We start from the raw sequence: 26,513 nt of genomic DNA on the forward strand, positions 1-26,513 counted from the left end.
GAGGCAAAGAGGCAAAGAAGGAAGGCCCATAGCCAGGGAGACAGACCAGGGACAGACTGCACTTGCTCCCAGTGTGGAAGGGACTTTCACTCCCGAATTGGCCTTTTCAGCCACACTAGACGCTGTTCCAGAACCACCTTTCAGAGCGCGATACCATAGTCTTTCGAGACTGAAGGTTGCCAACAATAATACTGTATATGAATACTCAGACAGACATTGAATGTACCGGTATTTGAAATTTTTTAAGCAAATGTTTTTATTACTGAAATACCCACCAATTATTTGTTTAAATCTGTACATGCACTTCTTCCATTTTGGAAGAGGTTTCTAAAAATAAAGGAAGAATCCAGAAGGGGCTCAGCTTTTTTTTTTTTCTCTCCAAGCTGAATCCAAGAGAACAAGATCCTTAGCATAAACAACTTATCAACAAAGTGGCTTATCAATTGAAGCACAAAAGGTGAATATAAAACCTAGCTTTACAACCAGTTCAGAAAGCAAACGTTGGGCTGAGAACCCATGAGAAAAAAAAATTAAGAAATCAATCTCAGGAAATTCAGTAATTTCCCCCTTTGCAAACTTTTAATTTGGAAGGATCACAGAACATCACTAATTATCCAGCCGTCTCAGTTACAGCTGAAAGTGAAAGCACAGAAAGTAACCAAAATTGCTAGTCAAAGCAAAATTTTAGCCAGCCCCTCCCATGTTTGTTATTAACAGTGTTCCCTTAGGAAATATATGTATCCTGGGATTGCAGGGGAGATACAAGATACTCCTTACAGAGGTGGATGTTTGCTTGAAACTAATTGCCTAAAGCCCATTCAATTCTCCCTTCGGGACAACAGTTTTAAGTCCTTGATTTGTTGATGCTCTCATCCATGAAGTTTCCTATGCTTTCCTGGATCACAGCAATGCTACACAGGCTCATTTGCAGGCCCACAATGCAACAATCAGTGTAATGTGGCTCAGGTGCAAGTACTGATCTAAATGTGATCACCATTTGGTACCAACCTTGCTCTCTCCCCAACCCGAAGTGAAGGATTCCATTGCTCTCCATGCTCTCTCTCAGAGAACAGAATTGCAGGTATGGCTATTGGAAAGTTAAATTCCTCCCAATGGAACCACTATACAGAAGCCCTCCCTTTACACAAACCTCATGATTCAGGTAGCAATCTTAGAGACTCCAAGGTCACATGGCTAAAAGTATGTGGCCAGTCACATGGCCAGCAAGTAACAGGAAGGCGTTGCTGCTTTCTTCAATTCATGCCGCTCATGGCCAGAACAAGTGGTAGTGGAGCTTTCTCTCCCCCCCCCCCACATTGGTATGGAAAATAATCAGTCTTCGATACCATTCTCTCCGTAACAAAACACAATTACAGAAGATACACACTGGAAAAAAAAAAAATAGTCTCAGCCCTTACCACTATGAATGTTGGCAACCCAAGAACATATTCCATAGAGCCTCACCCATGATACATACAGTCTTTAAAGTGCCTCCAAGCTAAAAGAAATCCAGGCACAGCATGAAAGAGGAGAGAGGACATCAACTCTCCCAAGCCATACATCCCTGTCTAGAGAGAAACTGGTGAAATCATAAGCTTGTGGCTGGACCAAAGCTGATGGAGGTCATCAATGATCGAGCAGTGAGTGAAGAGGAAATCACTTCTTTTGCATGTTCGTGGGGGGGGGGGGGAATATAACAATTTGTACAACAGACAATTCATTAGGTTTGAGGAAACAACGTTGTGAAAGGCAGAGGTGTCTAATTAGAGAAAGGATGTTCCTTTCGACAGCATGTGTTTAAAAAAAAGAGAGGCCCCACCACCAACAGCAGCCAAAGCCCTGAAGATTCTTCCTAGCTGAGCAGAATACATGGGTTATGTACACACAGCAATGGTAGTTGAGGACTGCAAGAAGATAATCTAAGCCTAATCACAACTGGTCAGGAGTAGATAAAAATAAGAAAAAGGCTTGTGACTAGCATGGTGCTGGTGATGCGCAAAGAGAGGAAGACTTAAGTGGCCTGCTTCATAGAAGAACAGTCAAGAAGGGGCTGCCCAAGCCCTTGATCCCTCAAAAGCATTCCTAGCTGCAATGCAGCTGCCTTGATCCACAGCAACATTTGATGTCACAAGAGGAATGGTAAGTGATGGAGTCAGTTCCATTTGCTCTGGGGCAGCTTCCGAGGCCAGCAGTCTCAGTATTTGGGCACTTTGGTGTAGTCTTCAGTGTGTACGTTCTTCCAGAGGCAACAGGAGAGCACCATTCCCAGGAGCTACAAGAGGAAAAAAAGGCTGGTCAGAAGGGCAGTCCATGACAAGCATTGGTGGGCAGGTGGCAGGGGCGGGGGTAGAAAAGAATAGAATAAGATGAGAAAAAAAATCCCTGCTCAAAATTGACATCTTTGTTGAAGAGTTTAGCTTAATCCACAGTCCCTTACCCATATATAGCCCAGGTCTTGGTTCAGTGGATTTGCTAAAGTTATCTTCACTTCTGTTGTCCATGTACACAAATCAAGATTACAAGCTCCCCAGGCAACAGTCTGTCTTGAGTTTATACTGTTCTACAAGTCCCTATGTATTCTGATGGTATTATGTAATTTATTCTTTTCAAGGTAACATAACCCTAATGGATCAGGCCAAGGGCCTAACTCAGCTTCCTGTATCTCACAGTGGCTACCAAACCACTTTATTATGTAAAATTATTACATATCATTATAAAGATAATTATATTTTTCTATAACTCCATGTAGCAAGACATAAAGCAAAATTTGTAATGATCATTCTAGAAATTTTCATATTAAAAACATAATTATCAATCAGGAACCACAAAGTCTACTGAAGTTAGTCTCGACTGCCCAGCAGAATGTAAGCAAACATGGTATCAGACAAATCTGGAAGGATGTTTCGTAATTTAGACAGCAAAATAGAATAAGAGACCCACTTCTTATGCCCACCCATGACACATCTAATAGCAGCAGGCAAGGATACAATTCAACATAAATAATATTTCAGCACCTGGGAGGTCCAAGTGAGGAGAAATATTTCTGTTAAAATGTTAAGACTTGGACCTCAGTTCCGGTAAAACAACTTCAATCATTGGCTCATAGTTAGCTGCCAGGCAGCCCAATCCTAAGCTGCCCGTTGCACTGGGACTGCCACAGCATCTTGTGTGCAACAGGGCAGCCGCTGCTGGCTCCTCAGGTGAAAAGGACTTTCGTCCCCTTCCCCCGGGGAAGGGAAGTAGCCCCACAATGGGGCTTCTTGATCCTGTGGCTGCCATAGAATCAACAGCCTCTGTGTCAGGCCATGCAGCCCAACACAGAGCTCAGGATCTGGTGGAGCAGAGCTCCACTGGTTCCGCCTCCCTCCCCCCAGCATGCTTTCTCTCCACCCTCTATTTTAAAATATACATACGTGGGGCCTCTGCATCTGTGGCGGTTCCATTCCTGAAACACCCGTGGATACCGAAGCCCACGGATTTCATAGTTTGGGCACCTGAAATCTTCCAAAAGCGACTGAAGCTATGCTCTGGTTGCGTCTGGAAGATCTGTGGACCAGGAAGGCAGGAGGCCTTCCAAGGCCTCTGGAAGGCTGAAAGTCACAACGTCCAGTTTTTGTGTTGTGATTTTCAGCCTTCTGGAGGTCCCAGAAGGCCTTCCGATGCCTGTGGAGGCTTTGTACAGCCTCCACGGACCTCAGAACACTTTCTGGAGGCCACACTAGAGCACAGCTCTAATTGCCCTGGGAGGGTTCAGTTTGGATCCCTGTGGGTTTGGGACCCATGGATAGTGAGATCTGTGGGTCTGAATCCACAGATACAGTGGGCCAACCTGGGATCTCTTCAGGGATTTCTGACATATCAAGTCCTCCGAAGCTGTCTGGTACATGCAAGTAGAGAGAAGTCACGGAGCCACGAATAGCGCTGTTTCTGCATGATATTAACACTGTTTGCCTTTTAAGTACATAAGTGAGAGCTCAGATATTTTCCATAAAGGGCAGGGATAGACACTTACCTCAATGACAGCAACCCCTGCACAGACTCCAAAAATGATGCCAAGGTTCTCCTTAAACCAGCCTTCTACACCTTTCATGCACCCCTGAGAGGGGAAAAGGGGGGAGGGGAAAAGCACAAGAAACCACATTACTAGGTATGTAAGGTCCCCAAAGAGAAAGTGCTGGAGAGCAAGAACTTGAGACAGGACCTCATCTCTCACAAGCAAGAGCTGGTTGTTTCAGATGAAAGACGTATTGTTTTTACAAGGAATTGAGCAGATTCGGGCCAACACCCCCCCCCCCCGAAAAGATGCATTTGATGATAATTAATATCTATGCTAATACAAACTGCACTACTGGATCAGACCAAACATCCATCCACTCTAGCATCTTGTTTCCAAAAAGCAGCGAGCTGGATACATCCTGGAAGTTTTCTAAGCAGGGCATGAAGTCAGTGACCATCCCTGGTCATCTGCCCCATAACATCCAATACTCTGAGCTGCAATGGGTTCCAATGTGAAGCTTTCAAGTAATACATGTATCTCCTTTTAAGGATTTCAAATTCTCTTTTTGTTTCTTTCTATAACTGGCAATTTATTTGAAATTTGAAAGCTGGCAATTTTCCAGGTTTATTTTCCATCTCAAAAGTTGGGACTCATCTCAAAAGTCCTTTGCTTCAGAAACAAAAGGGATTTCTTCACCCTAATGCAATTTAACAAACTTAATTCCATCTTCTGCAAACAATCATCAAATATAATCAAATCATGTTGCTCAAGACATTTTATTAGATACAAATGTACTAACCTGCTGTCTGATTGGCTGGTCTTGAATTGTTGCATTGGCAGGAATAGCCAAATTGCAGAAGCCCTCATCTTTCTCAGGGTTCTCCATGCAAGAGCAAGGAAAGGTCTGATTGTTATCCAGGAGGACGGTGTTGTTCTCCCAATTTTCTGGTCCAGTCCAGCCACAGCAACTCAGCTAAATTGAAAAGGAAATAACACATCCATTCAGTTCCTGCTTAAGTTCATTTTGCTTGAGGGGTTTGCTTCCAGGTTTGTCTCATCTGTGCAACACCTGATTGTAAAGCCACCAACACTGGAAGGACATTATCAGGACTATCTGCCATGTTCTATCTGTTCAATTAAAAGTGTAGAGCAGTGGTTCCCAAACTGGAAGGTTGCGACCCACCAGGGGAACCAGAAATGGGCCATTCCCCCTTAAGGGGAGTCACCCAGGAATTGGATCACAGCACCATAGTGATCATGGTGCCATGGGGACCCTGGGACATTCTAACATACCTGGGGGGCTCCTGATGTCTCCATGAGGGTCCTGAAAGTTCACAGTCCCCTCTGCGAGCCTCTGTGCAGCTGCCCTGAGCTCCAATCATCTATTAGAGCTGAAGGCAGCTGCATGGAGACTCACAGAAGGGACTGCGAGCCTCCAGGTCCCTCATGGAGGCTTCAGGAGCACTCTAGGCATGTTAGAATGTCCCCGGGTCCCCGCGATGCCGTTGTGGCTGACTACCCCGCTCCCACCACTACTTAAAAGGTTCTTAACTCCCTAGGAGGAGTTTGGGAACCTCTGATGTAGAAGGAGAAAAAAAAAAAAAGAGAGCAAATAGTGACAGGGCTCCTAGATGTAGCTTAGGTGTAATTCTCACAGAGGTGGTAAACCTGCATTTCGGTAGTACCACTTCATATGAGTCAACTGCATGCTCGCTCATTAAAAATCAGTGTCGATTTACTAAGTTAGTTGAAAGGTATAAGAAAAATAGTGTGTGAACATGTATCATACTAAAGCATGTATCATACTAAAGCAGGTCCATGTTCCTGGTTCCAAGCCAGTTAAGGTTTACAAATTTTATGCTGGAGATATTTTATGCTGGAGATATTCCATTAATAGAGTATGTATTTATTCCACCCTTTATATTGACTTGGGGCACGATCCTAACCAGGTCTACTCAGAAGTAAGTCCTATTTTGTTCAATGGGGCTTACTCTTAGAAAAGTGTGGTTGGGATTGCAGCTTTGGATATTAACTGCTACTTGTTTAAACTATTTGGGAGGCAACACAGAAGTTGCTCACTCAATACTGCTTCCAACCAGTTTCTAAGCACTCTAGAGCAGTGGCTGTCACACATTTAGAACTGGGACCCACTTTTTAGAATGAGAATCTGTTGGGACACACTGGAAGTGATGTCATGACCGGAAGTGACATCATCAAGTAGCAACATTTTTCACAATCCCAGGCTGCAATTCTACCCACACTTACCCAGGAGTAAGCCTCATTTGCTATCATTGAATATACACAGTAGCTTGTTCAAAGTACAGGTCTGTAACATTTCTCCAAATGCAGTTACATACCATAATAGCATCAAGTCTAATTTATTTAAAATATTGAAATGAATGGGGACCCGCCTGAAATTGGCTCGCGACCCACCTAGTGGGTCCTAACCCACAGTTTGAGAAACACTGCTCTAGAGACAATAACCAAAAGTCACCAAAAGGTGGAGCCATTCTACTATTATCTCCCCTCAGTACTGGCTGAAACAAGCTTAGCTATGGAGAAAACTAGGAACTCTAAATCAAAACGAAGGGGGAAAAACCCACAGCTAAAATGGGCCTTAGTTAAATTATGACAAAAGTAGCCTAGACAATGGTAAGAGCCTGTTACCTACTGGCAACAGAATGTAAATCTAATCTGCAAGAATTGGCAAGTCTCTTTTTTACTGTCAAGCAGCAGCAGTGGCAGAAAACAAATATTGCCAGTATACCGACTGCAAGGACTGGTGTTTGAACCGGACCCAGTAACCAAAACCACTTTGACAGCTTGAGCACATTCCCTCATCCAGCTTAAGTTGTCTTCCTCACTTCCTGGTTCGTGCAAACTACAGTTTGCCTACAAACCAGAACTGGAAGCCACTGCTTGAAGTGGGATTCCAATTCTGCTTTGGAGGCAAAGTTTAGAAGCAAAGAACAAAACATGAAGCCAAACATCAGGAAGTGATGGAGAAAAATTTGAGGAAGAAACGCATGAGCAAGCACCTTCGGAATCTGCCCTTAATCAACACAGCTAAAGCCCTGCTTGGACATTCCAAAACTGTGAAGAAAACTGCGGACAGCCCGTCAGATCATGCAGTATTAACACAGCCTTCTTGAGGGACAGGTAGGGGTTACTGCAGAGCAATCCTAGGCTGTCTTCCACACATTTTTCTCTGTAATTTTGGAACATCTGAAGAGAGCTTGAATATGTTTAGTTGTTGGTGTTTTTTTTTTTTTTTTTTCTTTTAAGGCAAAAGCTGTTAAAGCTATAGTAAACTTGTTTATTTGGGAGCAGGACTGTATTTTAAATCATTTATGCCCTATAGAATATTTGAATTGCAAAATTCCTGCATAGACCAACACTTATCAAGCAGAAGGATGGTTTCTGGTTTTCTGCTCAGAACCAGTATTTGACATTTAATGGTTAGAAATCACCACAGCCTCCAATGCACCTATATTCCCAGGAGGAAGTGAACAACGTTCTAAGAAGTTTACAGACTTCAGCAATGGTAGGAAACTAAATGGCAGCTTCACACATAGACCAGTTTAGTTCTTAGTAATCAAGAAACTGGGGGAAGATATATACTAGCCATCAGCACCATGAAGTACAGTCACTGAATTCACAGCTCAGAAGAGCTTAAGCAGAGGCACGACTTGTTAGAAACAGAAAACTCTACCTGGGAGCTGGATAAATGGATGTGGTGATTTTTTTTAAAAAAATTATTATGAACAAATACAGTGGCTCAAATGGAGGCTGTCACAACTGTGCAACTTGATCAGTCTTGCAGGCCACAAGTTTAGTGGTTCATATACTTGCGATCTGACATGCCTGTTTGGAGCTGTTGGTTAATGTGAACTGCTATTCCCCCAGTTTAAAATGGGGAATAGTGGCGACTAAGCAGTAAGCACTAAGTAAGCACTAAGCAGTCAGTGGTGCTAACTGTCTAAGACTGAAAACTCAAGCAAGCAAATCTAGAAGTTGAGCTCATTCCAGCAATGAATGCATCTATGCAAATTCTGGTCTTCAGCCCTGCGCATTACTGTTAGTGCTCAGGAATGAACGCTTGAGCAACTCCCCTACAGTTTTTTGTTCTGCTCTGATATCCAAGAGGAACTTCATATACACTACATCTCGGAAAACAGATGCCTGCGTAATCTTCACATGTGACCAGGTGTAAATATAGACCGTTACTGGGGGAGGGAGGAAAAATTAACAATGTAACCAAGGGCCACTTCACACATCTTTTATAGCAGCAGTGGCGTAGCTAAGGGGGGGCAATTTTCTCAAGTGCCATGCCTAGGGGGTGCTGGGGGTGCGTTTCCATGCCCTCTGAGGCCTAGGGAGGCTATGGGTGGCCTCCATGAGTCTCAGAAGGTCTGCTGGGGGCCTTAGAAAGGCACTTTCATTTTTTGCTGAAAACCAGAAGTGCCTTCCTAAGGCTTGGATGTGGGTTTGTTAAGATTTTGCTCGTCCAGGTGCCAGATAGTGTAGCTATGCCGCCGAACAGCAGCACACACAAGGAAGCAAAACATCATTGCCAGAGGTTGATAAAGAGGTCCACTAAAGTCAATTGCAACATGATGTTTCATAGGTGGTAGCCTACTTTATCAATTGCACAAAACTGGTTTGGAGTGCTGTGGCGGTGGCACTGTGACAGAGGGCTACAAAACACCTCAAGTGGGGCAAATTGAAGAGCGCAACTCTAACCTCTCTGCTTGTAGCTAGTCTCTAATAGCACCATGAATGTTCATCACTACCCCTGGCAGCACTGCTCTAGTACCAGCACTATTAAAACAAGAATGACCAACATGCCTGCCGCAAAGCATTGTAAATGAACTGCAAATCCTTGCTTCACCCTCTCTTCCCATGCAAGAGAAGAAACTCACTTGTCTCTGGACGTAGTCCCACGCATTCTCAACGTTCCTATTGGCTTCATCATAAGGGTCATAGTTCTGGATGAGGTTACCGACGATTCTAGACATTTCATCTTTGAGCTGGCAAAGTGGACACAAAAAGTTAAGCAGTGACCTAAGGATGAAGTTTGTCCTTCAGATTTTAAAAAATGAAAAGTAATTTAATGCAGATGAACTTCAGTAATAAGTAAGTCCTTGTATTTGTCACAGGCAATAACAAAATTAAAAAACATATGTATAGAAGCATCACCTTAAACACAGAGATAAATAATCTACACAGGACAGAATGAAAAGGATAACGTTACTTACTTGGATCCAAATTTCCAATCAAGCACACAAGCATTAGCCAAGTTTGATTATGTTTTAGCAAGCACTACAAGCATAGGTTAAAAAGTAGTGTGTGATATGCAAACAGGATTGCTAGGTCCTGACCAAAAGCTCCATCCACACCTACTAGCAATAGCAGGGGACCGGTTTTCCTGTGGCTTCTCCCCATGCTGCTCTAGGACTATTCAGATACAAAGATCAGGGACAATGATCAGGTGGGGTAGAGTGGGACAGCCTGAGCACACGGTCCCAGTACCCAGATGATCCTAGTGCAACATGACAAATAGCCCAGAGGACTTGCTCTGACATGCTTACTCTACCTGTAAGACTAATGCTACAAGAACCTCCTACTATTCCGCTCCACCACCGCCTCTAGCTTTGGTGCATCTTTCCCCTTTCATCTAGTGTCACCGGATTTGAGGAGGATGAATGAACCTAGAGTACTGGAGATTATTGTACACGTGCTGGCCAAAAAGGCAGCCTTTTGGATTTTTTTGGTTTGGTTTAAAAGTTCTCGCCTCTGACTGGTAAGCAAGCATTGACTCATGAGTGGCTACCTCTAGTTCTTGAAGAGCATTCACTTTCGGGGGGGAAAAAAACCCATGGAAAAATGGCCTGGGGATGTGTCCTACAACCACTCCCCTCCCCCTCCTCTAAATGCAGCAGTACGTGACTCCCTCATCACTAGGAGAACCAAACAGGCACTGTCAGAAGGTGGGGAGCAAGGTTGTGGCTGTTGCTTTGGTTGCTTCCACATGTATGCACACCTGTCCTCATCTTCAACTATTTGTAGGATATTCATGTATAGTTGGAAGGGAGTTGGGACACCCTTGTTCATGGAATAACCACAGGAAGAATGCATTTAGGCCTATGGTTATGTTTCAAGTACAGTGTAGATTTGATCTGGGCAGCTGCAGTGTGCAAACCTCAACTTCCACAGCTGATGAGACCTGCTGGTTGGCACTAATGCTCCTTTAGGTCACGGAGGCATTCAACTAAGAGGCCAGTTCGGATCAGGGTTGAACAGAATTGAATGGAGAACTGTGTCAATTCAAAATTGCATGATTGGCCTTCACACCAAGAACTGGCAGTGAATGATGAGTTTTCTTCTTTTGCCTACAAAGCTAGTGGGTCATGGGCTTCCTTACAATTGCAACTCTGCCAGAAAACTGATCTTCCTCCATGAACCTTATGCCAGTTCCTGAGCTCATTAAGAGGACTGGCCTAATACATTGCTCTTAGATGTACAGCCAGTCTGTCCTTTTAAATCTATTTAAAAAGGAAGATCACCATCCAACTCCCCCCCCCCCCCAAAAAAAAAAAAATATCCAGCAGCCAAGTACGAGAGCACCATCAGAAAGTCAGGCTGGGGCTTGTTGGCACCTGAAGCCGTTGTAAGAGGCTTTCAGCTATTACATTTCCAGGGCAAACAAGCCATTGTGACCTGTCAGCCACATATCCCGTTTCTCATATACGCTGACCACACGCAGCTCTGATAATGCTTGCACTTTGGTCAGGCATATAACTCAGCAGTGCTATTTCCTGTAGCAGCTACAGACAGACAGCCTCAATGCAAAGCTGCTCTGAAGCAGGCAGCTTCATCTGCTCCTAAATTCCTATTGGCCATGCAAGTGAGATGGAAGGAAATCAGGCTGCCTTTCCCATCCTCCTCCCCACCACCCCAGCTGACGTCTAATCTAACCTACTGTTACTCAATTACACGGCCAAATTCCCCCTCCCCCCCCACCAGGGTGGGATTCAGGAGAAGCAAAGCAACTTGACCTGGTTCCTGCAGCTAATGTGATTGGTCCTGGCTGCCTTTGCTCTAAGCCCGACAAAGCAAGAAGCTTGTGTGCCTTTGTTGGTGGTAAGAGAAATCTGCTTTTGCGTGCAAGTGACTCAAAATCTAGCAATCAAGGCGCCATTTCCATTATAGTAACAATGGATACACACACACACACACACACACACACACACACACACCAGATTAAGTACAAATTAAGTCCTTCTAAGCTTGCTTAGAAGTTATCCCCAACTCTTCATCAACAGCAAACACACCCCTTACACAACAGCCAGTAATATGCAGGGTAAAAGAAAAGATTTTTTTTTTCCAAAAAAAGCATGACACACTTTTCACACATTATACTATTCCCTCCTCCTCATTAGGAATCCTTCCACATTTGGAGAAGGGCCATAGCTCAATAGTAGAGCACATGCTTTGCAAACAGTCAGCACTAGGTCCAATCCCTGGCATTTTCAGCTATAGCTAGGGAAGATTGCCACCCAAAATCTTGGAGACAGGCTGCCAGTCAGTGTTGACATTACTGACCAAGATGGAGGAGTGCTTTGACTCACATAAAGACAGTTTCTTTAAGCATTCATTCCTATTTTGCTACTTCAAATGGCATCCGAGCTGTGCTTTAGAGTTGCTTTCATTGAAATTAGGGCAAGAGATCACAGCAACAAATATACAGCACCGGGGGGGGGGGATTTATGCTTTCATCAGTGGGATACATCATTTGATGGGTTGCTTTGAAGGAGTGATATGCTAGCCATGTGGATATGCAGGAAATGGAGCACAGAAATTTGACCTCAGGTAATGAAAAGAGCACACATCTAATTCTTAGAACAGAGCAGTAACCACTAAAGGGATAACAGGAACAAAGAAGAAGACAGGCATATTAATGCAAAGCACCTATCCCTCAGGGTATGTCCTGGTGACACTTCCACCAATAGGGTAGATCCAAGAGTGATAAGAGATGCCTAAGCAATTGAAAACAATGCAGAGGACTACAGGACCCTTTCAACAGCTGGAGGTTTTAGAAGGGTAGCCATCTATGCCCTCCTCCCAGTTCACATTAACAGCAGAGGATTCCTGCTGTGTGAGCCCAGGAAGGGTCAAGCTGGCAAAATGAAGGCTCACCTCCTGAACTACAAGCACATGGACTGCTGTCTGGTAGCACCAATTATGAGGTCAACCAGGATGGAGTGTTTCACAATTTCCCCTTGATGAGCATTTGTGCACTATGGAATGTAATAGAGAGGTCAAAAGTTTCCTCATTTCAAAACTACCACACTACTATGAGTCAGACTCCAGAAACGGAGAAGGTTACTTCCACCTTTCATATTCCTACTACTAGTGTTAAGATAAGGATCCACAGAGGGCAAAATGTGAACTGGAATAATGATCCATTTCAAAAAATACCAAAAACTGCCAAAATAATGTACAGTAGAACCTCCAAAGTTGACCACCTCTCTATATTGACCACCTCCTTAAGTTGACCTAATTTTCACACTATGGACAGACACTGCATACACACTATGAGAGACCAACCTCTCTATATTGATCACCTCCGTAAGTTGTATCCTGACCACTTCGACCATTGCACAGAGTATTAATTTACCCTCCGTAAGTTGCCCACTGAATGCGATACTGTGGGCCTGTGTTTTGTCTGGTTTGTCCCATCTTGGAAAAGCAAGAAGCCATGCAACAATCCTTCCCCTATATCTGCTAGCACACGTGAGAAAGGGTTTTTATAGGTTGGCACACTGCACATAGCCGACAGACCCGCGCCAGCTGCCTATTGTACCTGGACATGTACCAAGTTGTGAGGGACATGAGGTTGCTTGTGCATAGTGAAGCCACTGTCCTTTCACTTTGGTTCCCATCACCAGTGCATTACTTTGCACTTATATTGAAACACAACTGCTATTTTGCTGCCTATTCTCTGGGTTTGGAGAGATCCTTCTGGAGCACTTCACAATCCCTTCTGGTCTTCACCATTCAGAAAAGTTTAGTGTCATCCACAAACTTGTCCACCTCCCTGCTTATCCCCATTTCCAAGTCATTTATGAAGATGTTGAAAAGCACCAGTCCCAGGACAGATCCTTGAGGCACTTCACTTTCCACCTCCCTCCACTTTTTTTGTCAATTGCCCATTGACACCCACTCTCTGTTTCCTGGTCCTCAAGCAGTTCCCAATCCATGAGAGGACCTGTCCTCTTATTCCCTGACTGTGGAGTTTTCTCAACAGCTTTTAGTGAGGGACTGTATCAAACACCTCCTGGCATTTAAGTTAAAAAAGTGTTGTTTTTTACCTGTTGGGGCTATGTAACATGCTTACTTGCTATGGGCTGGCAAGGGATAGCATTGGTCTGCCTGTCTGCTATGAAACCAAGTTTTTTTTTTAAACTTACAATTTTTTTTTAAGCTTATGAATTTTCAGGGTTTTTGTTAAACACTGATTGTGGACTGTTTATTCTCTGTCTCTTGATATAGATATAGATGATATAAATAGTAAGCATCACAAGAGGATCAATTCTCATTGATATTTGCAATAAAACTTTTTAAAAATCCAATCTAAATAATAACTTGGCCTTGCATTTGTTGTCCTGGGAGCTAAACACGACAATATTTAAATGCCTTTTACCCCATATGTTGACCACCTCCCTATGTTAACCAATTTCCTCCAGTTCCTTGGGTGGTCAATTTAAAGAGGTTCTACTGTAGTTTCTTGTAATTTCAAAAGATGGGACTTCTCAAAAATGAAATGACTAGCAAAAAGGAAACTGAAAGAAAAAGGAAAGAGGATCAGATCTCTCCATAATACATAGCCATTGTTAAAATGGCAGCAGAAGCTCAGCTAGAATTAATATCAAAGTAGGAAAAGTGTCACCGGATGCCAGCATGGCTAATGAGTGATGAAAGCTATAAAAGACAAGTAGGCTTCCTTAAGATAGAAGAGGAGACTAAGACAAGGCATACATTTCTTTTGCCAGAGATTAAGTTGGGGGAAAGGGAATGCAAAAAAAGAGTCTGAGGAGTGAATGATCAAAAATTCCAACACAAACAATAGGAACATATTTAAATATATCAGAAACAGGAAACCTGCTGGGAAAGAGGTTGGATTATTCAGCAATGGGGGAGTGAAAGGGTTGTTTAAAGAGATATGGAGAGAAGCTGCCTTCATCAGGCAACACATAATTAGAACTGGAATTCACTATCACAAGTTGTGGTGATGGTACACAATGTGAAAAGGGGATTAGACAAATTCAAGGAGAACAGGTCTGAGCCTGACATAGAAAGGGCTTGCACTGGGCTGGCCTACTAAAACTTATGGATGAACGCTAGAATTCAATTCTAGTGCAAACAAAGGGAACTTTTTTTTCCTCCATTAGAAACTCAACTGTGGGATACTGTGAGTCAGACTGTGGTGGCGTGGTGGGGGGTCTTTTTCCAGCAGCCTGATTCCAACTGGACGAAGGCCACCTTCATTACTAAACACGGACAGAGAAGAGGCTGGTGTGCCAGCCTCTTCCTGCCATAAAGAATCTTGCATTATTGCCAAAGATGTACTCCACCCCCACATGCAGAAGAAAGAGGAGAAAAGAGACTTCATGACCAACCTTTGTTGCTAGGGTAACCCTGCAAGGACAACATCTTCAAACACAGGCCTCCATCTTTATCACTTGGAAGCAAATATATGTCAGGCCAAAACCAAACCAAGCAAGGAGTCACAGAAGGCATTTAAAACTACTACTACATCCCAGAAAACCAAAGTTTGGAGGCACAAAAAGTCTCGCTCAACAGACAGAGAGTAACAAAGGAGAGTTCCTTACGTAAAGGAAAAAGGCATTGCTGCTTGATGGAATAGTATATACTAAGGAAAACACAGTATTTTGCTCCTCTGATACTGAAAATATCTAGCAGAACTTAACAAGACTTATAGGCAGCTAAGGCCAAGTTATTGGGCATACCACGAAAAACAAAAATGGGAGTACAGTATCAAACAACCAGGTAAAAATTACACAACAAATTCAACCAAATTCAAATGCCGCCTTGAGTGCCCTTTACTGGGATAGAAAGGCAAGATATAAATGCTATAAACAAACAAACCACAGGAGGAAATCATCAAGCTGACCGCCCTGATGGCACCAGTGGGTGGAGCATCAGGAACTGCACCAGTCTCCTCCATGTCTCTTCCAGACAGGCAGGAAGTTGCCATGATGGATGAGGCATCTCATCTGGGGTTTGGGGGAGGTGGGCAGGAGCAAATGGGGCCTGGTAAGCCAATGCAATGAGCAACGAGGCTTAAAAGCTCGCCACTAGCCAATGAGAAGGAGTCTGAACAGTGGGAAGCCAAGGGGCTTAACTAAGGCCTTGGGCAGGGTGGGCCCAGAGTGGCGGACCCACCTGGCGGGGGATGAGGATGACTAACGTGGCTTGCTAACCCCTCCCTTCAATTTCACGTGTCATGGCTGTGCCAGCAGCCCAGGGAACACCACCCCACACTGTGGCCCCCACCGAAAGTTCCAGCCTTGTCTACTTAGACCTTGGGGTCTCCTTCTTGCATCCCTTCTTTCAGGGTGCAACATTTGGTAATAATTCCACCAAGCCCAAGCCACAATATATCTTGCATTATAAGAAGGAAAGCAGTTAGGATGCCATATTCACAAGCTTCCTGTTTATACTTTGTGTGTGATGGGGGGGCATAGACTATTCCACCATGTGAAATACATACAGAATTGCAGACTAATTATACATTTCCATCTAGATTCTCACATAAGCACAACTGCTCCTAGGCTGAAAGGCCACTAGCCAGTATCTGGATTCTTGGCCAATTAAGAATGAGTTACTTAAAAAAAAAATCCACAACAACCTGTCCTACACTCTTTAAATAGTTCCATTGTTTTCATTATCTCCTCCAAACCACCAAATTCAAAATGCCTGAAAAATCAACTGCTTTAGTCACAAGCCAGTTTCAGTTATGACCAATGTTTTCTTCATTGCTGAACATTTGTTTCCACAAATTGATGGTCTCAGCTGATATCATTATCTAATTAAGCTGTTTCCACCATGGGTGGGTGGAACCACCCACTGGAGTCAGAACACTTGGGGCTTAATGTTTGGTTCCAACCACACACACACACCTTTTAGATCTCAACCAAAAAGACTCAAGAGAGATCAAACAGAAGCTACCTCAGAGCAGTTAAGAGAAAGTACAGCAGACTGGCAGAATCTCCCTACAGCACTTCTTGCCAGAGCTGTTTAGCAGGGATGAGCAGAACACCCCCCCCCCCCCCGAAAGGACACTTGTCTTACAGAAGCTCACTCTATTCCTATTTTAAAAGTTCTCAGAAGTTTCTCTTGGGGAAGAACGCTGAAGTTTGTTTGAACTGTAAGAGTAAAGTATGATGGATTAAAGGCCACTAACAGAAACATATTTCTATGACACAACCAACAGTTATATAGAACTTGGTATGCATGATGGAATGAAAACTGAAACACACAAGGGTAAGTGTGAAGACAATTTTTTTTAGTAAATGCCACGAGGAGGTTTCATTTCTCCCCAATATGTGGCATGTGTTTTTTATAAATTACACCTTTGCATAGTGAAGATGCAAGCAAAAGAAATACTGTACTATAGTGTTCACACAGAGAAAAACCAACACGTATGTGTTAGTGCTGTGATGTTATAGGTGCAAGAGAAATATGTAGCTTGCAAAAAGTTTAAAGTGTGAATTCATTTGCTTTTAAAGACTATATGCATAGAGCAGCGATCTCCATAAGAACATAAGAATAGCCCCACTGGATCAGGCCATAGGCCCATCTAGTCCAGCTTCCTGTATCTCAGAGCGGCCCACCAAATGCCCCAGGGAGCACACCACATAACAAGAGACCTCATTCTGGCGCCCTCCCTTGTATCTGGCATTCTGACATAGCCCATTTCTAAAATCAGGAGGTTGCACATACACATCATGGCTTGGAGACCGCATCGCAACAGGAAAGGTGCTTACTGTTCACCTGGGGAACCTTCCTTTCCTGCTACCAATCTCCCCCAAACTGCACCCTGGCCGTCTGCATCTGCCAGGAAGTCTGGGAGCAGTAGCTGCTGGGGCAACAGAATTTGGAAGCTGAGGGCCGGAGCACAGTTTGGGGGAGATTACCAGCAGGGAAGGAAGTCTCCTTGACAGAACAGTAAGTGCTGTTCACACAGAGGAGGGAAAAGTCAAGGCACTGGATCTGGCATGTGGGTTGGAGTCTGGAGAGGTCTGGCATAAAGCTTACTTGAAAAATCTACTTGGACAGGGCATATCTGAACAGGAGTGCAGCAAACAAGAAGAACACAGTGTGAGTCTTTGGAAAGAGCAGCTCAATAAAAACAAACAAAAGAAAAAAAAAACAGGAGACACTTACTGTATTCTGGTTAAGGAAGATGAGCAGGCCAGCAGCTATCTGGGCTATGAGAATCAGCAACAGGCAGGTGAAGTACTAAAATGGAAAAACACAAACACACACAGAATGTCACTAACATTTGATTGTCCATTGCTGTGGACATCAGCCTCAGAGTTTAAGGCAGCAGTAAAAACTTCAAATGGGATTCTATGGAATTGGGAATTACAATGTTAGAGTCAGTTTTCCCTTCCATATCACAGAATCCCTTTGTCAAAGGTCTTTCATATTAGGGAGATTAAGGCTATTTTTTGTTTTCGCCTGATGACCAAGAACAAGCAAGAATCTGTTAAGTAGGCTTCCACCTGGTAGTTCTAACACAAACCTGGCTCAGATTTACACAGAATGCACTCTGCAGATTGGTATCGGTACAAGAGCCTCCAACCCTTCTCAGCCTGGCCTGTATTAATTGCAGTACACTTCAGAGGCATTCTTAACACTGTAGGAGAAGCTATTTGACTTTGCACAGGGAAGGGTGGGCATCTGTGAGCCTCGAACAAAAGACAGATGACAATGAGAAACCTTTTGTAGTTGCACACCAACCAAACAGTATGTAGATAGATCTCTCTTGTAACCCTTGGGCCTCAGGTTGCCCAGGAAAGAAGCAAATGACAAGCCAAGTGTACCGGCCTTTCCCAAGTTCTGAAATGCTTCTCTGTCACTTGGGGTGGTAAAGTATTCCTATGTACAGTGTGCTGGAGACCAACTGCAGCCTGGAAGGCACTGGGGCAGCAGCAGTAGCAGCAACAAAAAGGGAAGTAATTTAAAAGTTCTGTTTGCATTACTCACCAGCCCCAAGAGACACCGAATCTCATTGACAGCTCCAATACAGCCCAGGAAGCCCATCAACATTGTGACAGAACCAACTCCAACGAGAATGTATGCCCCAGTCTTTAACAAATTTGAGGAGGTCTCTGTGGGAACCAGGAAATATGTAATATTAGCCACCAGACAAAGGAAACCATTTTGTGCATTCACTGCTTCCAGGAAAGTGAGAAGACTGAGCATACTCTGTGCTTTGAGAGAGTCACAGATATATTGGAAAGATGGCAACCCTGGATCAGTGCAGCAGATAGAAGGGAAACACCATAGGGTTTGGTGGGAGGAAAGCAAGCAAGGATTTGCAAGGAAAGGGGACATGCACTTATTGCTTCACTGCATCTGTTCACATTCTTAGAACCTTGTTTCTTACTCTACATGGGGGTCTTTCGAACTGCAGGTAAGGGGTTATTCCTCCTTCAAGTTAAAAGAACAACAGGATGCCAGACATGAAATTGACTTTGATGGTTATATATAGCCTTAGGTATGCATCTTCCAGGTCAAACTCTGAGTGTGTGTGAATGGGTGCCTGATTCGAAGGGTGGAAAACAAACTTGTGAAAGGGGCTTCTGCTTAAAATGAGTTGTGTCGGCAGAGAAGAGGGGGAGAAAGACTAGCCTAATGTTGCACTTGCATCCTAATGACCTTCAACAAGACACATGCATACAAACTGAAGTTCTCCCACAAGTCCACAGTTCTTGCCTCCAGCAGATCAGCAGTGGAAGCTGACCCCAGAGCAGTGTCCCTGCAGCAACACCTGGGAAGGTTTTTCACAGCTCCTCTAACTCAGCCAAGTGCTTCTCAGTTCAAACAGATGAGCCGCGATAGCTGTTCCCAGAACTAGCTCCAGAGAAACAGAAAACTTGGGCAAAGAAAGAGATCCTAAGGCTGCAATTCTATACATGCTTTCCTGACAGCCCCACTATTCAGTCAATGGGACTTGCTTCTGACATGAAAGAGGAGAGATTTACATCTCAATCTTGGGCATTCAGATTTGGGGGGGGGCAGGACTCCTGTTTCTCTTATAATGCTAGCGTACAGGACATTGAAGCCCTGCTTCCAGCTTCTGGAAGTCTGCCTGGAAATATTCTGAGACATTTCTGAGACATTCTGAGACATTGCCCAGAACTGCACACAAGAGCACAGCTTGACAGCCTTAAGGTTGAGATCTAGTTTAGTTATTTGATTTTTCTCTGTAAACCGCTTTGTGAACTTTTAGTTGAAAAGCAGTATATAAATACTGTTATTATTATTATTATTATTATTATTATTATTATTATTATTAATAATAATAATAATAATAATAATAATAATCTTGCTCTTTTTTATGAATGAAATCCAAGATTCTGAAGGTAGATTTGGCAGTTGATATCCCATTGTACACTTTTATGACACTCCTACAGAACTGCAGTGCTTGATTCTAGAACTTGACTCTAGATCACAGAAAGGACAGATGTACCAAACAGATTCACATGCAACTCTAATGTATTCACCCCCCCCCCACAAGATGCTGTGGGGAAAGTCGGGGAGCTGACTCCCAAGCCAGAACACAGACTTGGGGTGCAATCCTAACCACGCTTTCTTGAGAGTAAGCCCCATTGAACAAAATAAGGACTTCTGAGTAGACCTGGTTAGGACTGTACCCTTACTTGCCTTCATAGTGGGTCCCTGGAGCTTCAGCAGGACACCAGCTGTAAGCTTTGGGACAACCTGCCAAGGGCAGTCACGGGAAGTACAACAAGATATTCCCAGGCTGTTTGGCACACCTCCTCTAAGCTTGCCCAACACCACATTTTAAAAGGGAACTTCTACAGTAAATCTCTGCAAAAAGTCAGCTGTTAAGCCAATGTCACCAGCTTCAGAATTTTACTGGTCTTCCCCGAGCCTACTTGAAATGTCACATGTCACAGCAGCTCAGCTCACTTGTCGTACACTGAGCAGAACCTTCAAGGTATCACAGCAGAAAGACAGGGCCAGGATGCAGCCTACAGTCTGCTGTGCATCTTGGATTTTCAAAGAAAGCTCTGCAAACCTTGTTGGCAAAAGACATCCAGTTTCTATTCCACCCTGCACCATCTTTCTGACTTTTCTGGGAAAAAAGCCAAATGAGCAGAAAGAGAGGCAGGCAGGCCTCTCTGGCAGCCCATTGGAATGCCCCGCTGTGTAAAGTTCCTTCCCAGGCAGATTCTATTAAGGTTAGCAAAGCAAAAGGGGAGGAGGAAGAAACAAAAGGAGGAGAGAAAAGGGATTCTTCTGGAAAGCTCAAGGAAGGAAGGAAGCAAGTGAACAAGCAAGCAGAAATCAAATGGTGCATGCAGAGGATTACAAGTCTGGGCTAAAACAGTTGACATACTGAAAGGCTCCAAGCCTTTGGCAGCAAGAGCAGTTAGTAGTGCCACCAGAGCGGTGCCTCTCTGGTAAGAGTGACTAGGGGAAGGCGTTTGAACTATTCAGGCCATTCACAGACTGATCCAGGGCAATGGACTGGCAACAGCTGTCATGAAAGTGCCATAAGGCACTTCACTACTGGCGGGCAATGCGCAGCGCAGGCAGAGAGGCCAGCACCAGTTGCCGCCTGGCATCTGTGCTGGAGGGATGCCACAGAGGAGCACAGAGTGGTAAGTGTTGCTGATTGGCAGGGAAGTGTTTTGGGGTAGGGAAATGTGGGGAATGGGGGATATGAGGTGGTGGCTGTGGCAGCCACCAAACCCTATCCCCCCCCTCTCCAGTTGCAAAGCCCAACACAGGTCTCCTTGGGGCCACCAGAATTCTACACAGGATAAGAGATATCACATTCCCTTATTACACATAAGGGAAATAACATTGCCTTACACCATGGAGACTTCTGGCTGCTGCTCTGGCCCTGCAGGATACAGCAGCGGTTGTTTCAGCACTGCTGTTCTGCGTGGCGCTGCCAGAGCATAGAATTGGGCCGCAAGCTATCAGTTTTTATTCCAGACCATAGGTGGCAAAGCAGGCAATAACTCAAGCCCTGAACTGATCCAAATAAGAACAGCTGAAAGTGCCAGTATGGAAAGCATCAACAGGACATATGGGGGGAGGAGAGGAGGGGTTGGGGATGTTTTGCAAGATGCAATAGCTTGGCAACTTCCAGTTACCAAGTGCACCCTCGGACTTCTGTTGAAGACAGCTGAAGTTACCCTACAGCAGAGAATTTTTCAGAGCCAAGGCAGTCAGCCTGACCTGACATAGCCTCGCAAAAAGAGAGAAAGCTGATTAACCACTGAAGGCTATTCTAAATCTAGCAGGAAGTCACATCTGCTTAGAAGTAAGATCTGAAGATGGGCTGCTCTTCAGATGGACTTCCCTTTGCAATCTTGCAGACATGGTGTCTGCTCTCGTATGGAAAGCCACGCAGGAAAACCCAGGAACAAATAGAGAAGAGAAATATTGTCTTACGTAGAACTGAGATGAAGCTGTTTTTGTCAACCAAAATCCATATCCCGAAACCCAGGATCACGGCACCTAGGATCTGGAAAACAAGTTTGGTTACTTGAAAGATAAAAGTTATGTCATCTTGTTTCAAGTATTGACACACCACTCTTCTACTAGTAGTGCTCCATAGCAGTGTACAACACGACAGACAAATGTTGCAATCCTAACAAAAAAAGTCACTCCTACCCCCCACCCCCACCGAGCTAAATCAGAAGCACTTTCAGTAAGGAAAAGAACTGGTTGGCTGTGCGGCAGCCTGGTGTGAAATTAAGAGTGGAATGGCAAACCTGTATTTCAGTGTAATGAGCAGATACAGCATACTGAAGAGAGTCAGAATTTAGATACATGAAGTGACCAATGAGTTAACCAAGCTCTGGTTTATTCATATACTAAACAGGCTAACAAGGGAAGCCAACCAAAAGTTGATCACTGGCCAAGCTTCCAAATAACCATAACCACAACATTTAACTAAGTTTTCTTGCTACAGCGGACTCAGGGCCCAATCCTATGCAGTGTGTGCTGGCTCACTGCCGGTGGGCACTGTTGCAAATGTGCCGTAAGGATTTAGCGCTGACTGAGCACCAGAGCTAGCCCAGCATCAGCAGGGATAGCGCCAGGGGAGAGCTGGTGTTCTACCACTCGGCGATTGCTCAAACTGCCGGGTGGCGAAGAGCTAGTTGGGGACATGGGGGGAGGAGGAGGCTCTGGGGCAGGAAGGGGCTGGCAGAGAGCAGGTGGAGGTAGCTCAGCTCCACCGGATCCTGAGCTTTGTGTTGGGCCGCATGGCCACACTGCGGGGCTACTTTCCTTACCCAGGGGAAGGGGACAAACGTCCCCTTCTCCCGAGGAGCTGCCAGCAGCTGCCTGGGTGTGAGATGAATGCTGCGGCAACCATTTTCGATATTGCAGCAGTCCCACGCTCCAGGCAGCTCAAGATTGGGCTGTCAGAAAGTTTGCTTCCAGAATTTCATTCTGTTAGAGATCTGTCTGTTAGAGATCTGAAAGTTCAAAAGCATGGTGTAAAAGTACCAGTCACCCTGTTTGTCCCCAGGATTTGTTAAGCACTGAAGTGTCACTGAATCATCATGACTAATAGATATATCCTATTTTGAGGATAGTTTTCCCGTGACCTGTTCCTGAGAAAAACACAGCCTAATCACTTAGATTAAACTGACCAATATAAAACAAGAGTTTCCCTAATGATTAAGCTGTCCCAAGAACAGAGTCTACTAGATAACAGCAGCAAAGTTGCACAGAGGGCCATTGCTTAGCTGTTTTACAAGCCAATTTGAGTAAGTCCACTGTTTCAGGTTGTAAATTAAACAAAAGATAAGGCTTCCTTCAGCTGCTAAGAGTAGGTCTTGTAAGCATGCATTAAGTTATTTCATATTTAGCAGTTGCCTAGGCTAGAACACTGAGCTAAAGTTGACACATGTCAGCACAAGCCAACGTCATTTATTAGGAATACAGTTAGAAATCAGTGCAAATATCAATACACGAGTTCTGGTTTTCTTGGCTTCATCACCATGGGTCAAACAGTGTGGGAAGAATCAAAGGCTGCAATCGTATGCTCACTTACATGGAAGTAAGTCCCACAAAATTCAGTGGGACTCTGTTCCAAATCACTGTGCATGAGATTAGGCCTTACCAGCCAGCTTTAGAGAAGGGAGGCTACAAGCATGGCACTTCTCAAGCTTGAAGGCCTAATTAAAAGAATAGTTCAAAATCTTAAGCTACGTTGGTACCTAGAATAAGAAGCGGGCGACAGGAAGTTTCAATTCATTAAATAAAGTATAGATAAACATAACCTTATCGCCAAGGTGGTAAACCTGCTTCTAAACTGTACTTCTTCAAGCTGCAGGCAGACATGCAAAGTTGCCTCATATCAGATTCAGACCAAAGGCCCATGTAGCCCACTATTGTCTATACCAGCAGTTCTCAAACTTTTAGCACCGGGACCCACTTTATAGAATGAGAATCTGTTAGGACCCACTGGAAGTGACAGCATTAACCTGGAAATGATGTCATGACAGGAAGTGACACCATTAAGCAGGAAAATTTTAACAATCCTAGGCTGCAATTCTACCCACACTTACCCAGGAGTAAGTTCCATTTACTATCATTGCTTAAAGCATAAACAAAGTAGCCTGTTCAAACTACAGATATGTAACATTTCCCCAGCTGCAGTCACGTAACATGCTAGCATCAAGTCTAACGTACTGAAAATAGAATATTGAAATGAATGGGGACCCACCTGAAATCAGTTTGCAACCCACAGCTTGAGAAACACTGGTCTACACTTTGTTTGTGTACCCCCCAATGAACACTCGAGACAACACACCTGGGAGAAAGGGCCACTTTATTAGCGGTTATAATATAGGAAGAGAGGCTGAGACCTACAGTTGCTGTGGCAGCAAAGCCCCTGTGGTGCAGAGGCTGGCAGAATCACATCTGGCCCCCAGGCTGGGTGTGCACCTGACTCCAAGCCTTGCCCCTTTCTCAGGCGGTGCAGCTCATCCAGGTCTATCCGGTAAGGGGGAGGCAGCCGGACCGCGGGCTGTGCCACCTTGAGCCGCTGAGGTGGACCCTGTGGTCCTGGCCAGGGCCCCGTCTATGTCTTCATACCGCTGAGCCCCTGAGGACTGCAAGTGGATTCTGTCAGTACTGTGCCCACATGCAAAAGGAGGAAGAGGGCTGGATGCTGGTGGCTTTAGAGCCCTCTGAGACCGCCCAGCTCCAGCCCCTCTCCAGTCCCCCCACAGGGGAGGAGACTCTTGTGTTCCAGGCTGGGCCAAACAAACCCTGATCCCTCTGCCTACTTTGAGTGATCGGCAGACTGTCAGTGACTCCCCAGGGTATCAGTTTCCTAACCCTGTGGAGATGCCCAAATTAAACCTGTGATGTTTTGCATACAAAGCTTGTTTGTTCTCTTCCCCCCCCCCCGTCCCATTCCTAGTAAAGGAAGACTTTGATATTCCTATACAGAACACACAATACCAGCTGTAGATAAAGATGACAGCGAAGAGTTCGGAACTACTCTTCTCTAAGACTGCTGTTTTTCTGGGTGTAGAGATACATGTATTCATGGATGTGTTCATAGACGAGACTCAAAGTAATGGAGTTCCTTATTGCTTTTGAGTTTCTTATAAAATTCACTGAGTTTCTAAGTTGGAAAATTTTTTCCACCAAGTGCATTGGACCACCCATTCTGCTAACACACCACCATTATCTCCCAGTTTCAAACCCTCGATTGGTATGCTTGTAGGAGACAATACAGTGAGACTAGACCAGTGATTTTCAACCACTGTGCCATGGCACACTGGTGTGCCATGAATGGTCCCTAGGTGTGCCATAGAAGTTGGGTGACTGTATTTATTAAATAAATATCGTTCATTAATAGGGCCATTGAGGAATGTGAACTCTCTACCAACAGCATGGTGTGCCTTGTCAATTGTCAAAAGACTGATGGTGTGCCTTGACAATTTTAGTGCATTGTCACTGTGTCGTGAGATAAAAAAAGGTTGAAAATCGCTGGACTAGACTGTTGGCATAAAATGGCTGTTAGGAAACAGCTGCACAGAGGCTTTTATCAGGTCTAGAATGCATGACTGCACTCTCAACCAAAAAAAGAGGAAGCCAGTTCCATCATGCAACCTCCTCAATCAACATGCAGACTAAAGGTTTGTCTACAAAAGCCACAAGTCATGCAACATTCACACAGCAGCAAAAGCTGTGGCCCAGAGCCATGACCTGGCAAGCGGGCTGCACACACATGGCAGCCCAGCAGTGTTCCACAGACTCTGCCAGCTGGCAACCCTCATCAGGAGACTGCACAGACAATGGGCAAGTTATTTTAGCACTGCAATCCAGCTAACCACAAAGCCTAACCAGGACAATAAAGTTTCCCTACACACCTATGCAACACCAGAGTTTTTCAATAATGAAATTGTTAGGGTGAGCTCTAAGCCCTACAGCTAGATCTTCTCAACTCTATTACAAGAGGAAAATAAAGCCCATTCGGGAATTTGGTGGTACAGGTTTCCTTTCCTGTTCTTCCTTTCATCCCCCTGCCAGTTAGCTACAGGCACAGGTGTTTCACCTGGGAACTCAGGTGTCATACTTACATTCTCGGATCCTATCCAGAAAGTCATCCTCCCAGCTATACATGCAATCCTTGACATTACTCCTCCTGGAAGCCATGGAGGTTAAGACCATAAGACAGACAGTGGAGGGAGCTAGACACACTGAAGCCTGTCACAAAATGTCAAAGACAAGCAAGTTAAACTAGACTGTAGACGTGAACGCCTAGATCTCTACATGGTTATATTTCCCAAAGGAGCGATGTTTGAATTCTCCTGACTGAAGAACTGCAAGGAAAGGATGCTCAAGTCTAGTCACTCATCTGGACATCTGGGTACAAGGCACGTGTGGCCTTGCTTCTACTGACATTTAGACATTGACCCCACAGGGCACCCACAATGTTGTGCTGCCCCCGACAAAAGCAAAATCTCCTGCTGAGTTGAATTCCTGGAAGGCTTGTTTGTCGTCAAGCAAGCCTTTTTGCACTTATGTTCTAGTAGGGCAACATTCTACATTTGGCAGTATCTACAAAAAAAAACACCCCTCAAAACATACCAAACTAAGTTACAGCAAAAGATTACATTTGACTTGAGCGAGATCCGCAACCTCCTTCTGCTGGTAGGTTTTTCTAAAGAAATTCAACACAATGCTG

At 44.5% G+C, this 26,513-nt stretch overlaps 1 protein-coding gene across 1 annotated transcript in view; it reads right to left on the reverse strand.

Annotated features, from left to right (window-relative positions):
* Nucleotides 1-231: 231 nt before the first annotated feature.
* CD82 (CD82 molecule) overlaps nucleotides 232-26,513 on the reverse strand; it is a 72,451-nt gene continuing 46,169 nt past the window's right edge. The window contains exons 3-9 of the mRNA XM_066631470.1: nucleotides 21,746-21,818; nucleotides 18,296-18,420; nucleotides 17,471-17,545; nucleotides 8,920-9,027; nucleotides 4,797-4,970; nucleotides 4,013-4,096; nucleotides 232-2,272 (exon numbers count right to left, since the gene is read on the reverse strand). Coding sequence (XP_066487567.1) covers nucleotides 2,195-2,272; nucleotides 4,013-4,096; nucleotides 4,797-4,970; nucleotides 8,920-9,027; nucleotides 17,471-17,545; nucleotides 18,296-18,420; nucleotides 21,746-21,818 — 717 coding nt within the window. The 3' untranslated portion in view covers nucleotides 232-2,194. The remainder of the gene's footprint in view (nucleotides 2,273-4,012; nucleotides 4,097-4,796; nucleotides 4,971-8,919; nucleotides 9,028-17,470; nucleotides 17,546-18,295; nucleotides 18,421-21,745; nucleotides 21,819-26,513) is intronic.

The sequence above is a fragment of the Tiliqua scincoides genome, chromosome 1 (assembly GCF_035046505.1).
Source record: "Tiliqua scincoides isolate rTilSci1 chromosome 1, rTilSci1.hap2, whole genome shotgun sequence".
In the NCBI taxonomy this organism is placed as follows: Eukaryota; Metazoa; Chordata; class Lepidosauria; order Squamata; family Scincidae; genus Tiliqua; species Tiliqua scincoides.